Below are 16,987 nucleotides of genomic sequence, written 5' to 3'. Positions count from 1 at the left end.
GCTAATTCTTTACTATATCAACTCTAATTTAAATGTCATTTTACTCTACCCTACAGCTTATAGGTACTGTTAAAGATTTATTATTTAATTACAAACATAATGTATATTTCAGTTAGGCAACCTAGAAATGCGTTAACACCAGTTACATAAAATCGGATCGCTAAAAAACAATGCGTCAGGAATGATCGACGCCGGCATAGTGGAATTTGGCTCGCACAACATAATATTAGCAAGCGAACGGTTTGAAGGAGCTCTGCAACTTCAGAATGATTATGAACTAGCCGAGGAACGTTTCGAGTTGCTAAAGGAACAACTTATGATGTCCAGCTCAGTTCAGCACAGCACAGTCATGTATTTTATCAGCTTGCCAAGCTGCAGGAGCGCATAGTTTCATCTCAACAGGAACAGCACTATTATTAATCAATTAAAATTATTTAAAAAATTAAAGATACAAAAAATATAAGATTCCATAAGCCCCTTTTCGGCATTTTGTTTGTTTTTAAATCTTATTTATTACAGTTTCAAGGACAGGAGTACAAACATTTCTATGCCCCTATAATAATGGTTAAAAAATATAACATTTGAGTAGAATTTATACTTGTTGGTATTGCGTACATGTCCTTAACGATAGAAGAGTCCTCTGTCAAATCACCTTTTTGGGGTTAACACGGTAGCTTCATTAAAGAGATTGATTTATTTAGAAAAATGTTTGTTTATTTTACATTTACATTGCTCAAGCCAATTAAATAAAACACAAATATAAGCATACAAGAACAAATATCGGACACTTACGAAGACAGAGACGTAAAAAAAGGTATTAAAGAACCGTTTTATTACTTTAAACCCAACTGAACTTGATGTCCCTCTTAAAAAAAAAAAATAAAACCACTTCAACTTCTACTAATCAATGTAGGCTTCCAATTATAAAAATCAATCTTAAATTTCTCTCTAACAATTTGCTGTCCATACTCCTTTAATTCGCAACCTGCCCAATTAAGCTGATGTCCTTCTATTAGAAGCTCATGTAACCGCGGGAGGTGGAACGACGCCTAGCACACAGATATGATACTAATACCACCAAAATTAATGCAGCTAAAGCAATTCCAACGGCAATGGGAACCACATCCGAAGTTTCCGAGCTATCGCAATCGTGTCCAACTGAAAAACCAGTGTCGTTAGCCCTCCGGAAAGCCTCCACCTGGACGTGACTGACGCTTATCCAACCAATTAACGGCTCAGCATCGAGTGTCTCAGTCATATTCATCTTCTGAACACGCGTGCAGTGATACGACATCTTATCTGGTGTCTTAAACTCTCCGGAGCTCCTGGTAATAAGCTGAACTGTTTGATTTTCTAAAATTGGGGATTATTGGACACGTCTCTGTCTACTATTTAATATATATTCTTACCCTTTGCATCCGGAAAATCCTCGGACAGCAAAGTCAGATGAATTTGGATGGAGGAAAGCACAGTTGTGTCGTTAATTTTATCAAAATACATTAGTAATGATTGTTTTGATGTTTCTGGTCCCCAAATCAGATGAATAAACTGAGTAGTATGGCTTTTACATTCTGCATCTTCAACAGATGCGTTGCTGGGGATGTTGTATAGACCGGTGGTAAAGTTTCCCTCTAAAGATAAAAGTCTTCGTTAGTCGGATATTCTTATACAACGATATACAAATTTTTTAGTTATTTCTTAATAAACTCTGTAGAAACACGAAATTATATGAAGATAGAAGTATAATTGCTTATTTCAGTACAAATAATAATTAATTAAAAGCGTTAGCCCGTAAGGATAGATGGACAATCGATTCCAGCTTTCAAATTTCAAAAATTTGATTTTACCGAACCCAGCTTCTCTGTGCTCGATTCGGGAACGCTTACTTCTACCTGTTATAATAATAATAATAATCTAGTATACCTTTTCACTCTACGAGTAACTTATAAATTTTACAATTTTCAATTTACATTTATGCAACTATATGAGAGTCGAGAGATTTTTATAAAATAGAATTCGTATTTCAAAACTACAAATTGTTATATTTTAATTTTGTTTACTTTTAAAAGAGGATCAATAAATTGTCGCCTTATACAGCACGTACTTATTTTTATACTTGCAATGGAAAGACTTTGCTTTAAGTCTGAGAGACTAGTTTGTGTTGAATTGTATACATGGCCGGTTATTTAGTTATATTTTACAATGTAGAACTGTGTAAGTCTTGATACACCATCGGATTTAAAATAAAACCAAGAGAGAATGCTCTTATATAAGTTCTAATACACCATCAGATTTAAACTAAAAACAAGAGAGACTGCTCAAGTTTCCCGACTATCAGATACCCCTTACTGAGCTAGTGTGAATGCGAACTCAAAATTTCATCATTTTTCTGGGACATCGATAGATATTGGGGAATGAAATGAGAAAAAAATTAAAAATTGTTCCAAATTGTGGGCGTGACCGGTTCGGCATCTTTAGGGCGTTAGAGTGGGCGTGGCAAACAGTTTTTTGGCAAATCGATAGCAATTTACACGACTAATAAAATTATAAACATTTTTCAAAAATGTGGGCGCGACAGTTTTGAGCAGTTTTACAGCGTTAGAGTTGGCGTGGTAAAAAGTTTTTTTGCAAATCGATAGAAATTTACAAGACTAATAAAAATGTGACATAATATCAAAAGTGTGGGCGTGGCAGTTTTGTGTGGTTTATGGGCGTGGCAACATGGGTCAACAAACTTGCGCTCCGTCTTTGTCTCTACAATCTGTTTGTTGAATCTCAACCTTCTAGCTTTTATAGTTCCTGAGATCTCGACGTTCATACGGACATAGCTAGATCGACTCGGCTATTGATCCTCATACTGACATGTATGTATATAATTATAAAAAAATATAATTTATATATTATTATATAATAATTATAATTATATAATTATATACATATATATAAAATAATACATCCTATTACATTTTGAATTATTAACCGGCTTCTGGTCGTATTTCTGTCGATTGAATTGTCTGCGTCCTTTCATGGCGAAATTCTTACGAAATTCTTTGTCAGTTTGTGATTAAGCATTATTAAGCAATTCAAAAAAATATAACATAAAACTAACGGAAACAAAGTACCGTTAGGACGGTCAAAAGGTCACATAAAAAAGCGTTATTAGGTAATTGTTTAAGGACTTTTGTGGTGGTTATTTATGTTTCTTGTAGTTCTAAGGAAAACCAAATGGAATTGTGTTTGTTTATTTTTGTAATATTGTTAAGGTAAATAAGAGCAACAACTTACTACCATTTTTTTTCTTACGGTAATGCATAAACAAATATTATTTTTTGATTTTTAGTATAAATCAGCTGGTGTATGAAGGCCTATGTATGTATGTAGCACACTGTAAGTGCAAGGAGCAAGGATTAGCCAATGGCCGTGTAACGATATTATACAAATATACAAAGTATCCTCAATGTTTCGAAATGAAATGAAAAGGAAGAAATTCAAGGGTTATATTATTTCACCGGAAATTAAAAGGTACTTTACCAAAAATTCTAGCACTACAACTAATATATGTATAGTCTTCATCAGGAACACTAGTTCATTAGATTCAGTCCTTGACCTTCTGTCGCTATGTTAATATAATACTTCTTACTTGACACAGGGCTATGAAAGGTTTAAACTCCAATTCATAATAAAGGTTTGGGGAACTCAAAAATTAACATTTTTGTTATATCATATAAAAATTAAAATATTAATAAAAATTTTTCGTTAAACAGATATAAACTACAGAAACACCCATTTTGAAAATCCACATTGTTTTTCGGGAAAACAGCTTTTAATCACTAAATTTCCCACGCGATTAGTATATAAATTCGCCAATTCAGATCAACTGACCCTAATGCTCTTTAATTCACAACTTTTCGAAAAGCCCGCAGAGTGAGCGGTAAAACAGAGCTAATATTATTATTAGAATCGCATTTTAAAATGCTATTTTTTTGCTTTAAAATTGTTATTTGACTTAACGAATCAATAACTTTTAAGATTCAATATTGTAAAGTCTGTTAAAATTATTTTTCAGATTTCCGAAGTCTTTATGTATAACACAATTAGGTTTATATTCATTATCCCAAATATATATTTATCAAGATTTAACTGTAATACAATGTTTATGCGGACAACTTCCAGACCTAGTATTAGGTATCGAACAACAAAGGAAAATAATTATTTCTCGAAAATCTTCTGATGTCGAATAAAACAAGAGAGTATACTATAGTCGAGTTCGCCGACTATCAGATACACGTTACTCAGCTAGTGTGAATGCGAACGCGAAATGAAATATCGATAGATATTGGAGAATAATATAGAGGAAACATTTAAAAATTGTTCAAAAGTGTGGGCGTGACCGGTTTGGCGGCTTTAGAGCGTTATAGTCGTGGCAAAAAGTTTTTTTGCAAACCGATAGAAATTTCCAAGACTAATACTCTGTATGCTGAATCTCAACATTCTAGATTTTATAGTTTCTGAGATCTCGACGTTTATATGGACAGACGGACAGATTCGTTGAAAATTATGTGACAGGAGGAAGAAAGCGTTTCACCCACGCCCACGCTTTTATATGTTTTGATTTTTTTTCGTTTTATGGTTTGCCATGGCAATTTCTAACGGTATACCAAAACAATTCATTCACGCCCCTCCCTACACTTACAAAACGCCCAAAACAGTCTCTGGTACACTTTTGAACAATTTTCAAAATTTTTTTTTCCAAATTTGTTTGCCAATATCTATCGATATTCCAGAAATTCCAGAAAGTTTTGCAAAATGTTTTCATAATTTTATTAATCGTGTAATTTTCTATCGAAAAATTACATTATTAATATGCAAAAAAACTTGTTGCCACTCTCACTCAAATGGCCTAAAGCCGCCAACACTTTTGAAAAATTTTTATATCTATCTATCGATATCCCAGAAAAATTATGAAATTTCGCGTTAGCACTAACACTAGTTGAGTAACGGATATCTAATAGTAGGGGAACTCAACTATATCATTCTCTCTTGTTTTACCTCGTAAAGAGGTATTTTTGTTTGACATCAGTTCTTAAAGAGATCGTAGCGTGGGATTTTAACAAATAAAGTTTCATTCGACGCGAATTTTTATAATTTTCTTTTTACGGAATATAACCCTCCAAAATAGACATTTTTAAATGTTTAATTAAAAGGCTATAATCCTTACGTTACACTTGGATTAGTGTATCACTCGTTATTATCTGTAAACTTGATTATCATTTCTATATGTATATATACAGCCTTCTACAGTGCTGTATGTATATGTGTTGTAAACGATTGTTATTCTAATTAAAAAAAGATCCTAATTTTAACTTTTATATAATAAAAATATATATTATATACATACATATATCCTTATCCTTACATACATCTTCTTTCAAACTGAACTGAAATACTTGTCTTATCTATGTCAATGCGTTCATTAAAATGTTAAAATTATGACACGAGTTTATATAAAATCTAATATTGCCCATACCTCGCCAATGCCGTAATTCGATTGCAATCTAAACATGGACTTATTTCCTTACCCCTAGCCTCATAGGTAAAATTAAGTTGTGCCGCCATTTGAAGCATAATACAAGAGGTATTCCAAGCCCCTACGGATGGTTGCGGATATGGTTGCGGGGCAAAGGTCGTGCTTATCACTGGTGCGGTGGTCGTTGGTGATTCCGTTGAAGGTGTGGTGGATCTCGTTGGAGTTATTGTAGAAGTTGATCTGGTTGTGATTGGTTTCTCAGTTGTTGTCGAAGATGTTGAGGGACTGCTGGTCAGTGAGTTTGCTTGTTCCAGAAACAAATCACTAACATTTATACCGACTCTCGGCAAGCTAATAAGCTTTTGAGAGAACACTAAAAGAAGAATTGTTAAAAATATTTAAAGTTTTCTTTATAAAATCGGCATTTTCTTTAAATTGGCGTTAAAAGAATTATTTATTAGAGATTCAAATTGTTGGGACCTTAAAATGAACATATTTGGTACATAGTTGGCTTTGATTGTATTTCCTTTGTTCTCTTATCAAGAAACTACCCTTTGTTTACAAATTATTTCCATTTTCAGTGAGTTCCTATGAAATTTACTTTGTGCCGTAACATATGGTCAAATATTTATAAAAACCAAAAATTTATAAGTTATAAATCGAATTTTAAATTCGGGCTGGTAATAGAAATATTTTACAAGATAAGATTAGTAGGAACACACTACAAATTAAACATTAAAAATTATTTTCTGATTTAATCATTTATCATTTATCCTTCTTTCTATTGCTATGCCGAATCATTTTATCACACACACCATCAAAAAAATGTTTCAAATTGTTTATTTTAATATGTCTGCCCACATAGTACATATGCTCAGTCCAAGTAATTTTTTTGTTATTCGCCTATTATTTTCCTCGTACAAATACTAGCTGAGTAACGGATATCTGATAGTCAGAGAACCGACTATTATTATTTTATCACATACTGTTTGTCATATTGTCATATATTATTTTTTATGTACTATGTGCACAAATGTCTTTGTTAATGATAAAATGACCCAAAATCTTGTTATATGAATTGACAGATAGTAAAAAAGGAAGCTATATGGTGTTTACAAATTTAATGTGACATGCGGATTTATATTCCCATGCATATAAATATTTAAAGTGGATAATATATCCGCAAGAGATGAACAGAATATGTGAATTGCCACAGCAGATAAGCGAAGGCGGTAAAAATGGATGGTGTCCGGGGTTAACAAACGCCAGCAACACCATTTTTCTCGAAGAGTTTTGAACGGATAGCCTGATCACTGAAATAGGTTTAAAACCCCTGATCACCGAAGGCAAAACTCTAAATTTATCCGTTTAAGTTTTATTACGCAGATACGACACTAACGCATATGGCTACGTGAACGCCACCGGAAAAATAAATTATGTGCGATGAACAAACGACATACATATATAAATAATCTGCGATGGATAAGCACATTGAACAAAGGCCTCCAGTTCGACGCAGTTCTTTGCTGTTAAAAAAAGGGTTGTAATATGCTTACTCACCTGTGTTGCTCAGTAATAATAACATTATTAGTAATGCCGAGCAGGTCAACAATTTGTTGGCGAACATATTGGATGGCAATAGGACTTAAGTTGTGATGCAGTTTTTCTATACGTTTATCCAATCACTGACATATACGCTTTCGTATCTACTGAGCTAGTTTTTATTTTGACCTTCTTCATCAATAGTGTGACCGAATTTCTAAATGAAAATAAAGTTAGCCCATATGGAACCGTTATAATAGTATATGCCCACTATAGCAAGTTTTCTTTCGATATATATTGAAACTTATAATTATAATTTACCAAAATATATATTCTTAAATCCATAATATAATACAATTAAAACATTTTCTTATCAAACATTTCATTTCTGATCAGTCGGAAGAATTGCATATATAACATGTTATAATTTTATCACAGGTCTATGCAGTAACAATAACACAGTGGAAATATTTATAAATTAATTTCCATATCGTGATTTCATTGACTTAAAGGAAAAATGTTAGGTATTAATGTCCCCCCAGAATAACATTAAATATCAAAATATTAATATATCGTATTTTAGACATTTAAGTAAAAATAATATATCGATAGAAGTATTATATGGATATAAATATTTTATCTATATAAATATTAATATTTATATTAATAATATAAATATTAATATTAATATTTGGCATACAAAAACATATAATATTGTTATATTGTCAAAAATGATTTTTTTCTTCGATTTATGTAATTTTTGGTTTCTAGTGGTAATCAGCAGCCCTTGTCATGTTTGACTTTGTGGATTGAGAACCTAAGTGTAATTTTATTTCGTCTATTTTCCTTTCTAAGGACTAAAGTATCTGGTTGTACGTCTATAGGGTCTGTTCGGGTTTCATTTAATTTCAGGGTTCTCTTGACAACGTCATTTGAAAGTTTTTCGGTAACGAGATGGTACAATTTTTCGCGGAATTCATTAAATTTCGTCAAGTAGTCATGTTCACTATTGAACTTGGTTGCTTGATTGAATATATGGGTACGTCCATTAAAAAGTTCAAAGGGGGTATGTTGAGTCGCAGAATGAATAGCATTATTATATGCAATTAAAGCTTCATTTATTCGACATTATCTCGTCATGTTCGCATTTGAGTTTCTGTTGACCTCTAGCGTCAAGTATTATTTTATAAATTTCAGTTAGTGTCGAGTGGAGCCGTTCAACGGGGGAATTACTAGAAGATTCTTGAAAGGATGTTACGTGCAGGTCAATGTTAAATTGAGTGCAGAACTTGTTGAACATATCGCTAGCGAATTCTGCTCCCTGATCATAGATTAGGCCTTTACTACATTAATACAATGCCTTTTAGCTATAGCAGCCGTGTCTAAATATGTGTTTAGACATGATAAGTAGGCAAACTATAAATATGTTCTATTTATGGGCTGCAATAAACATGTCACTGGACAACATAAGTGGCAACTACAGATAAGTACGATTGCAGTGGCCTATTGCCGAAGTGTCAAGAGATATGACCACGCGGGAGGTGATTAGCGCGGTCATAGGCCTCAAACATAGATTTAAGAATAAAACTCAGCTGCATTTACAAACGCAGACTGCGGCGTCTTACAAGCGCTGCATTATATAATTAGATGATAAGAACCTATGTAAGAATGAATAAAAGGCGAAGTCCTCGCAGTAGCGAGTCAGTTAGATTTAAACACCCGAATTGAACTCATTAAGTGTACGCACAAGTTTATAGTGTGAACATTTTGGTCCTTCGAGAAATTCTGTTGTTTTCCCCCACCAGTGGTAAGAAACACAGAATAAATAACCACGCCTTAAGGTACTAGGATTATAAGGTGAAACATTGTGTTCTTGCTTTTCCTTGGCTGATCAATCAGCTGTGAGTCGAGGCACAGCTGGGCCAACTGGGCGACCAATCAAAAAATCCTCCTTCAAAGTTCAGCGTCCCTTGCCACGACACTTTTACTGCTAGTTTTACTGGACGTTATCATCAAGAACAAATAAAAAATATTTATTATTGTAATAACCTCTTCTTCAATTTAATAAATGTTGGGCTAGCAATAAAAATAAGATTATTTTGATTCTTTCTCTGGCAGAATTACTATTTTTACGTATGATTGAAGATATTAATATAATAATAATAGAATATGAATTTTGTTCTTATTTGTTTTTATTTTATAAACAGTCGGCAACAGAAAATTTTATCTCATTGAATCTAGATTGTGAGAGTACGCTAGCGCTTTAGCTGCAAGTTGATGCCGTGTCAGCTTAAGCACGCTCGCCGCGAATGCGTCGCGCTAACTGGATGTCTTTGGGCATAGTGGTGACACGCTTGGTCGAGCCATTTGGGTTTCACAAAATTTTACATTCACTACTTCACGTTTAAAAACACAATAAACGATCAGAGCACACCGAACACGCCAAGAGGAAGACTGTTACAGCCATGGATGTTGTCTACGCTCTGAAGACGCAAGGCCGCACCCTCTAGGGATTTGGCGGTTAAAAAACTGTAAATTCTGTACCCCTATTAAGCAATCGGTCCTTTTCAAGACCACTATTTAGTTTTTAAAAGGAGGAAGATTTTCAAAAAGTATTTAATTTTATCACGCTAAGGAATACAAGTAATAAGCACAAAAAAGTCACAGTGATTGTTTTCCCAAGATGTTGTCGGCAATATCTGTGAAATTGATGCAAGACCAAGGAGAGCTGCAGAACAAAATACTGCAAGCCATCAAGGAAAAGGCATCTATATCAGCAATAGATGTATTGGTAGTCCGATTTACTACTAACAACAATGCGCTAGTAATATTGGGAGTTGGCGATCATCAATATTTTAATGATAAAATATTTATGAAAACTATGGATGCTATCAAGGCCTACAAGGAGTCACTATTAAAGGTAGAGACACTTGAAGAAATAAATATACCAAGCGGATCAAAATTATCTGATACCGCATCAGCTCGGAGCTCCAGTCCAGTTGATAATCTGGTTCAACTGGTGGATAGAAGAGCGGACAGGGTGAGGCAACAGATGAGCCTAATCTACGAAAGATAGTTTGAAGATAGTTCAAGTGAGATTGAACTAGTCAAGGAGCTGGCAATGATGAAAAGTCATTGGTTCAACGTGACGGACACACTGAAACTGCTTGAAAACAAGTATGACAGAACTGCCTTTGATCAAGATGAGGCCGACATTCTGCAATCTGAAGTTGCCGCACTAGAGATGGTACTTCAAATGAAGTTGGAACAGTTCAAAAGTTCCAACTACGACGTGCCAGAACTCCCAAAAGTGGACCTTCCAACGTTCAATGGAAATGCGAAGGAATGGCCAACACTTAACGAGCTGTTCTCTGAGCTAATAGACAGCAGGAAGGATCTCAGCAACACAAGGAAGCTGGGATATTTAAGAGCTTGATTAAAAGGAGAAGCTCAAATGGTGGTTAGCCATTTCATAACGGGATCAGTGGCTAGCTATACAGCAGTTTGGGAGCTGCTTATCTGCAAACGCTATGAGAATAGCAGACAAATATTCTCCCATCACTTCAACAAATTAAAGGAACTGGAGTGCTTGCTGCGCCATGATAAGAAAAATTTAAGGACGTTTTTCGATACTGCGACCGAGAGCATATCATAAAGGAAAAAGGAAAATAGAACTTACTTACTTACTACGTACTGTTTATTGAGCAACAATACAACTCAGTAAATGCCATTACTAAAAATACCGCTCAGCTTGCTACAAGAAAAGTGCAAGTTAGATCGTGTGCCTTTTGCTCTAAGGATGGCCACGATATGATAAAGTGTCTCAAATTCAGAGCACAATAGATCGAAAAAAGAAAAGAATTCGTTCAAAGGAACAGCATGTGCTTTAGATGCTTTGGAAAGCATAATGCTATCGACTGCAGAAAGGAAATTACATGCAATCGATGCTCCAAAGAACACAACAGCCTTCTTCATGAAGACACAAAACGCAGTATCAACAGCATTAGCCTCAAGCAAGGCCAATACACACTATTGGCTACAGCTGTTGTTTTAGTGAAAAACAAAGCTGGAGGTTACAACGAGTTGAGGGCGCTTATTGACGGTGGATCCCAGAAGACGCTGATTTCAGAGGAGGCAGCACAAATATTAAGGATTCCCAGAGTAAGGAGTACTATATAGGTCAAAGGTATCTCCCAGACTACTCAATTATCAAAAAATAGCGTCTACGTGACGATCAACGGAAGCATTGGTTTTAACAAAGACACTATAATAACAAGATGCGTAACGGCCATACAAATTTTTGGCACGGGATTTTTGGGCCGTGGCTCTAGAGGTGGCTCCAGGCTCTCTCGAGTTTTTGTTCGAGAGAGAAAGAGCGGAGAGCGCTACAGCAAACAGCTCTTTTCTACGCATACAGTGATAGCAGACAACTGTATGTGTGCACACGTATGCTCATGCATTGTAAATTTGACAAAATATGCCCTTCACCTTAGAAGTTCGTTGACTTTAAATCTTTATTATTTTTTATCAATTGGCACCATGCGAAAAATTCTTGTTTTGCATTGCCTTAACGTTATTATTATTTAAATAAAGTTTAGAAATAGTAATAGCCGAATCTATGTACATCACAAAATAAATTTCGAAAATGACTTTATATTAGAATACTTGTCATTAGGGTATTCAGCTTGCGGCGTGAGAAAAATTAATAAGGCAATGATTGTTCAGTGCTTGTGTCCGCACTTCGTGCCTGACGATATGACTTTTGCAACGAACTGTTTTCATATTTTTATTTATTTGATTAATTTTTATTTTCTACTACGTATTATTATTTTTTATGAATTATTATATATTTTTGTTTCAAATTACAGTAGTTATAATAATTTCCTTTGTATTTGCTTTAATTATTTAGTATACTTATAAAGTATACTTATTATTATTAATTAATATAGGACCCCATTACAATTGTAATGGCCTCCCCGTGGTGTTCCCTGGGTACCGAATATTACATATATTACAAATAATTAATTAACATAACATAATATAAATAAAATAAAAATAAAATATAAATGTGTAAACGGTAGCTAATTCGAGCGGCGATTTTAGCAAACGAATTTAAAAAACCTTAAAATTATAATAGTCAGGGAATTTTTATTTTATTTCATCATATTGCTACGAAATTGGCCACAACTCCAAATATGTAAATTCGTTGCTTCGATCAGAATTGATTTCGGCCCGAAAATCGTCTTCTAGCACAACACGCACACATATACGCGTTCTCGTCTCTTGTTTTTACTTACACAAGCAAGCAAATTCTATTTTTAGATTTCTTACGCTCTCAGCGTGAGCGAGCGGAAAGAGAGCAAATTTGGCCTTCACCAAAAAAGTGACTGCATAGTGCCAAACGAATGTATGGCCGTTACGCATCTTGTTATTCTAGTGTCTTTGGTTTTACCAACACTCCATAGAGCCCTTCCCAGCAAAAAGTTTGATATTGATATCAACAAAGACTGGAAGGGATCCACGATTCAACGAGCCAAGCAGATTTGACATGGTGATGGATCTATTTCCCCTGATTATAATGGATAAAATAAAAACCGTGAATGGAATCTTAGGACAAAAAACAGATTTGGATGGATTGTGTCCGCAAATATAACTCGAGCAGCAAAGCAAAAAATAATAAGTGCCACTACAACAATAAATCTAAAGGACCTGGAACGCTTTTGTGAATTGGAAGATGAAGCCAATGATACAATTACAGACAACGCAGAATGCGAAAGAAAATTCCAAGAAACAACTGTCACCAACGAGGAAGGCAGATTTGTGGTTTCAATTCCATTCCACAAAGAGGCAAAGCTGGGAGACTCTCGCAAACAGCAATGGCAAGGCTTATGCAAATGAAAAAGAAGTTTCAAAGAAACCCAAAGAACTGGGCTGCATACAACGAATTCATGAACGAATACCTTAAGATGGGACATATGGAATCTGTAAAGACAACGGGCCAAGGTAAATACTATTTACCCCATCAAGCAATCATCAGGCCTGGAAGCTTAACTACGAAGCTACGAGTAGTTTTTGACGCATCCGCAAAGACGACAAATGGACTAAGCCTAAATGACGTTATTATAGCTGGTCCTAAGATTCAAAAGGATATATTCGATATTCTAATTAAATGGCTCAAGTGGCAATATGTAGCTTACATTGAAAAAATGTATCGCCACATAAAGGTTGCTGAGAAAGACCAAGAATACCAATATATCCTATGGAGAGATGATCCAAAATTGCCGATCAGTGAGTTTAAGTTAACAACCGTAACTAATGGCACATCGGCAGCACCTTTCTTAGCAGTCCGATGTCTACGAGAGTTGGCAGATCGCTTTTGCCAAGAGGATAACGTCTTAGCAGAAACAATTAGAGACGACTTTTATATGGATGACCTCATAACTGGTGCAGACACAGTCAACGAGTGCTATGAACTTCAAAGGAAATTTAGACAAGATATGGAGGCGCAAGGCCGGCATGCATCTGCAAAAAAGGGTTGCAAATGACAAACGTATTTTAGCCGACATTCAGGACGACGGTGCTACGGAGAAAAACTGCATTGAGGAGCACGAATCGAGCAAAACCTTAGGACTTCAATGGGATCCGAAGAAGGATACATTTACGTTTTCGGCAGAAACCCAATGCTAACACACATAACAAAGCGGTTAGTGTTATCACAGTTGTCCAGAATTTTCGACCCACTAGGATGGTTGGCACCTGTAACGATTCAAGGCAAATGTTTCATTCAGGAACTGTGGAAGTTACCAATAACTTGGGACGTTGAATTGGAATTCAACTTAGCTAACCGGTGGATGGAATATGCTAAAGGTCTATCATATTTAGAAGAAATTAGCATTTCACGCTGGACTGGATGCTCCAAAGGTATTATAGAGCTACATGGATTCTGCGATGCGTCAGAGAAAGCATATGCAGCGGCTGTGTATACAAAAGTAGGCGGCAGAGTTACTTTGCTAGCAGCAAAAAGCAAAGTAAATCCTATAAAAAACAGGAAAACAATTCCAAAGGTGGAATTATGTGCTGCTCATTTATTAGCAAAGTTATTAGCAGGCTATATGGAGCAACAAGATCACAACGCATGCATGGAGTGATTCGCAAATTACTATTGCTTGGATACAGAACAAGCGCAGCAAAGATAAGTTCGTCGGAACTAGAGTGGAAGAAGTCAATAAACTAATTCCCAATGTCAAATGGAATTACGTTAAATCGGAAGAAAATCCAGCAGACGTGGCTTCAAGAGGGATATCACCGCAAGCTCTTAAAATCTGTGAAATTTGGTGGAGAGGGCCGAATTGGCTAGCTATAGATGCACAACACTAGCCCACTCAAAGGAATCGGAAATTGTTGTGGTATCCACATCGATAGAATCCGAATGTCTGCAAAATCGTCTTTTATCGAAGTATTCATCGATCGACAAACTTCTTAGAGTAATGGCGTATGTATTACTCTTCATAACAAAGCGGAGAGGAAAATTACAACAGCCGTCACATCTTACGGTGGAGGAATTAAAGCTAGCGAAGATCGCCGTGGTAAAGATACAACAACAGCTGGATTTTTGACACGAAGTCAGACTACTCAAAAACAAAAGACCATTAGACCCAAAGAGTAAGTTACAGGCGCTAAATCCGCTTTTGGATAGTGATGGCGTACTTCGAGTTGGTGGACGACTACAAAACGCAATGTTACCCTTTAATGTAAAACATTCAATTATACTGGATAAGTCACATTTGACTTGGTTAATTGCAAAGGATGCTCATAAAGAAACTCTGCATGGCGGAATTAACATAATTAACTTGTATTCAGAGGGAGTTCTGGATATTTGGCATACAAAATTCCTTAAAGAAATATTTAAGGGAATTTATTGTATGTCTCGAAGAGTCATCAGGATGCCCTTCTTCCTCTTCACTACTCTCGTTATGGTTCGCGCGACGTTTTCTGGCGCTTGAGCGAGGCATGTCTGTTATGCGTAACGATCGAAAACTGACTGCCTGATCTCTTCTTCACAAAATCAGAATTATGCGTAGTTCTTGACTTTACATGCAATACCAACACAATTATGACAGTTATTCTAGTCCGCATACACCAATACTTATGCACACCGCATTTTTCTGTATGCTTCTCGTTTTCGTACAGACATCTACTTCCCCCCCGCTCCTACCCGCGACCAGACTACGTTCGGCAGAAACTCTAACGGTTGTCTGCCGCGCATCAGAAAAATAAAAAGAGGCGTCTGCTTGGTGCGTGAATTAACGAGTGAAGCCTTCCAGTGTCTTCCTTCTGTGGTCCTTTGTGTTTCTTTTCCCTCTATTGTTTCTTCCCGATTTTAATTAAAAAGGTATTTCCCTTTAAGGTTGTGATTTTATTTAGATCTCACTCTCATCGAGTGTAGCTTAAGACTGACTTATTACAAAGGAGAATCAAGTATTATGTATGGCTCTGTGTTGTCGCGAATCTGCTGACCCAGCGGATTTGGGGAATGCCTCCGTTTTGCTGAGCTGTTTCCGCCTACACTGTTGCAACATGAGGGGACAACGAACTAGCGGCTCAGCGTGGAGGTTTAGGGGGGTGGGGAAGTAGTGGCGTGGACTGCTGATGTGGTCAGATGTGGGCCAACGAACTAATGGTTCTGGCGTGGAGGTTTAGGGGGTGGGGAAGTAGATGTAGATGTGGTAACTCCTCCCCCCTTGAATAAAGTGACGGCCATAACGAAGGAATAGACGGAACGTAGTTGACTGAGGTAACAGGGTTGGGCAGGTAAGTAGTGTTTCTCCTTACTGCTAAAGCATACAGTATAAATATGACCAGGATGATACTTGATGCGTAGGTTAGGAATCGAAGGTTAATCGTAGATTCCTTGACTTGGAATATTTTAGCTTTATTCTCTTGAAGATGCAGTACTATTTTGCTTAGGCTTAAATCCTCCGATGTTGCATTTATAGATATGTTCTTCGTTACTGGTAGTGATAATTTAATCCTTTCTTGGTAGAACAATTCGCTGTCATCGTATTTGGTACCGTCTATAAATATGGAACAGTTTATGTGATTGATAATCGTCGTTCCCTCAATAGTGAACGGTTCAGCACAACTTGGTTCAGCCCTTAGTTGATTCTTGCTGATAATGACAATCCACTGTTGTTCCGGTTCTACTACCGCCTCGTCCGTGTTGATATTCTTTGCCTCGCAAACAGGGTTCATTCCTTGCAGCACTTGTTTTACGCACTCCCTGTTGTCCATGTTACTTTCCGCAGTTCCGGGGTCGCAGATGTAAGTGCCATGTATTTTTGAACATTTTTCTTGAAAACTTAACATATAATTAAATTTATCATCGTACAATATATATTTGGGTAGAGTGAGAAAATTCGTGCCATTGATAGGTAATTTAATTAGGTGAGAAAGTGTGTAAGTGTACTTATCAAATATTGGAATCTTTATATGAAATATTATTTTTGTTTTTTCGGATTCTATCTCTATGTTGAGTAGTCTGTAAATATGCTCTTCTGAGTTAATAGAAAAATTTTGAAGTTTAAAAATCTGTGCAATATCTTTCAATTCTTGTATAGGTAAAATAAAATTGGGAATTATTTTGAATTTAGCCAATAGTATACTTTCAGCTATATCATGTATGTGGTTTTGGAGAATATCTATATTATTATTTATTATATTCAATATTTGTAAAATTCTAATTTTCTTATCTTCTACTATTAATTCCTTAGAAATGCCATTTTTAAAGTTATTAATGTACCTCTCAATTTTCTCCTGTTCTTTATAAAAATGATCAGACATATTATTAAAATTTACGATTATGTCGTTGTTATAAGAAATTTGTTGCCCGAGGTTCTTGTTAATGTTCTCTTCATTTTC

The 16,987-nt window shown here is 35.6% G+C and overlaps 1 protein-coding gene and 1 pseudogene across 2 annotated transcripts; both read right to left on the bottom strand.

Annotated features, from left to right (window-relative positions):
* Positions 1–675: 675 nt before the first annotated feature.
* On the bottom strand, positions 676–7,300 carry LOC27207160 (lysosome-associated membrane glycoprotein 1). 2 transcript variants are annotated; one of them, XM_002080121.3, is made up of 4 exons: positions 7,088–7,299; positions 5,580–5,900; positions 1,410–1,631; positions 676–1,353 (listed from the first exon to the last, which is right to left on the bottom strand). In XM_002080121.3, exons 1-4 carry the CDS (start codon positions 7,152–7,154, stop codon positions 1,013–1,015), a joined length of 951 nt encoding a protein of 316 aa, XP_002080157.1. In that variant the 5' UTR covers positions 7,155–7,299; the 3' UTR covers positions 676–1,012. The 2 variants fall into 2 exon arrangements, with proteins under 2 accessions (XP_002080157.1, XP_039147173.1); XM_039291239.1 differs by lacking the exon at positions 5,580–5,900 and having other exon boundaries at positions 7,088–7,300.
* A 511-nt stretch (positions 7,301–7,811) lies between these two features.
* On the bottom strand, positions 7,812–16,360 carry LOC123327113 (annotated as a pseudogene).
* Positions 16,361–16,987: the final 627 nt, after the last annotated feature.

The sequence above is a fragment of the Drosophila simulans genome, chromosome 2L (genome assembly GCF_016746395.2).
Source record: "Drosophila simulans strain w501 chromosome 2L, Prin_Dsim_3.1, whole genome shotgun sequence".
In the NCBI taxonomy this organism is placed as follows: Eukaryota; Metazoa; Arthropoda; class Insecta; order Diptera; family Drosophilidae; genus Drosophila; species Drosophila simulans.
This window is presented reverse-complemented; position numbering and strand designations above follow the sequence as displayed.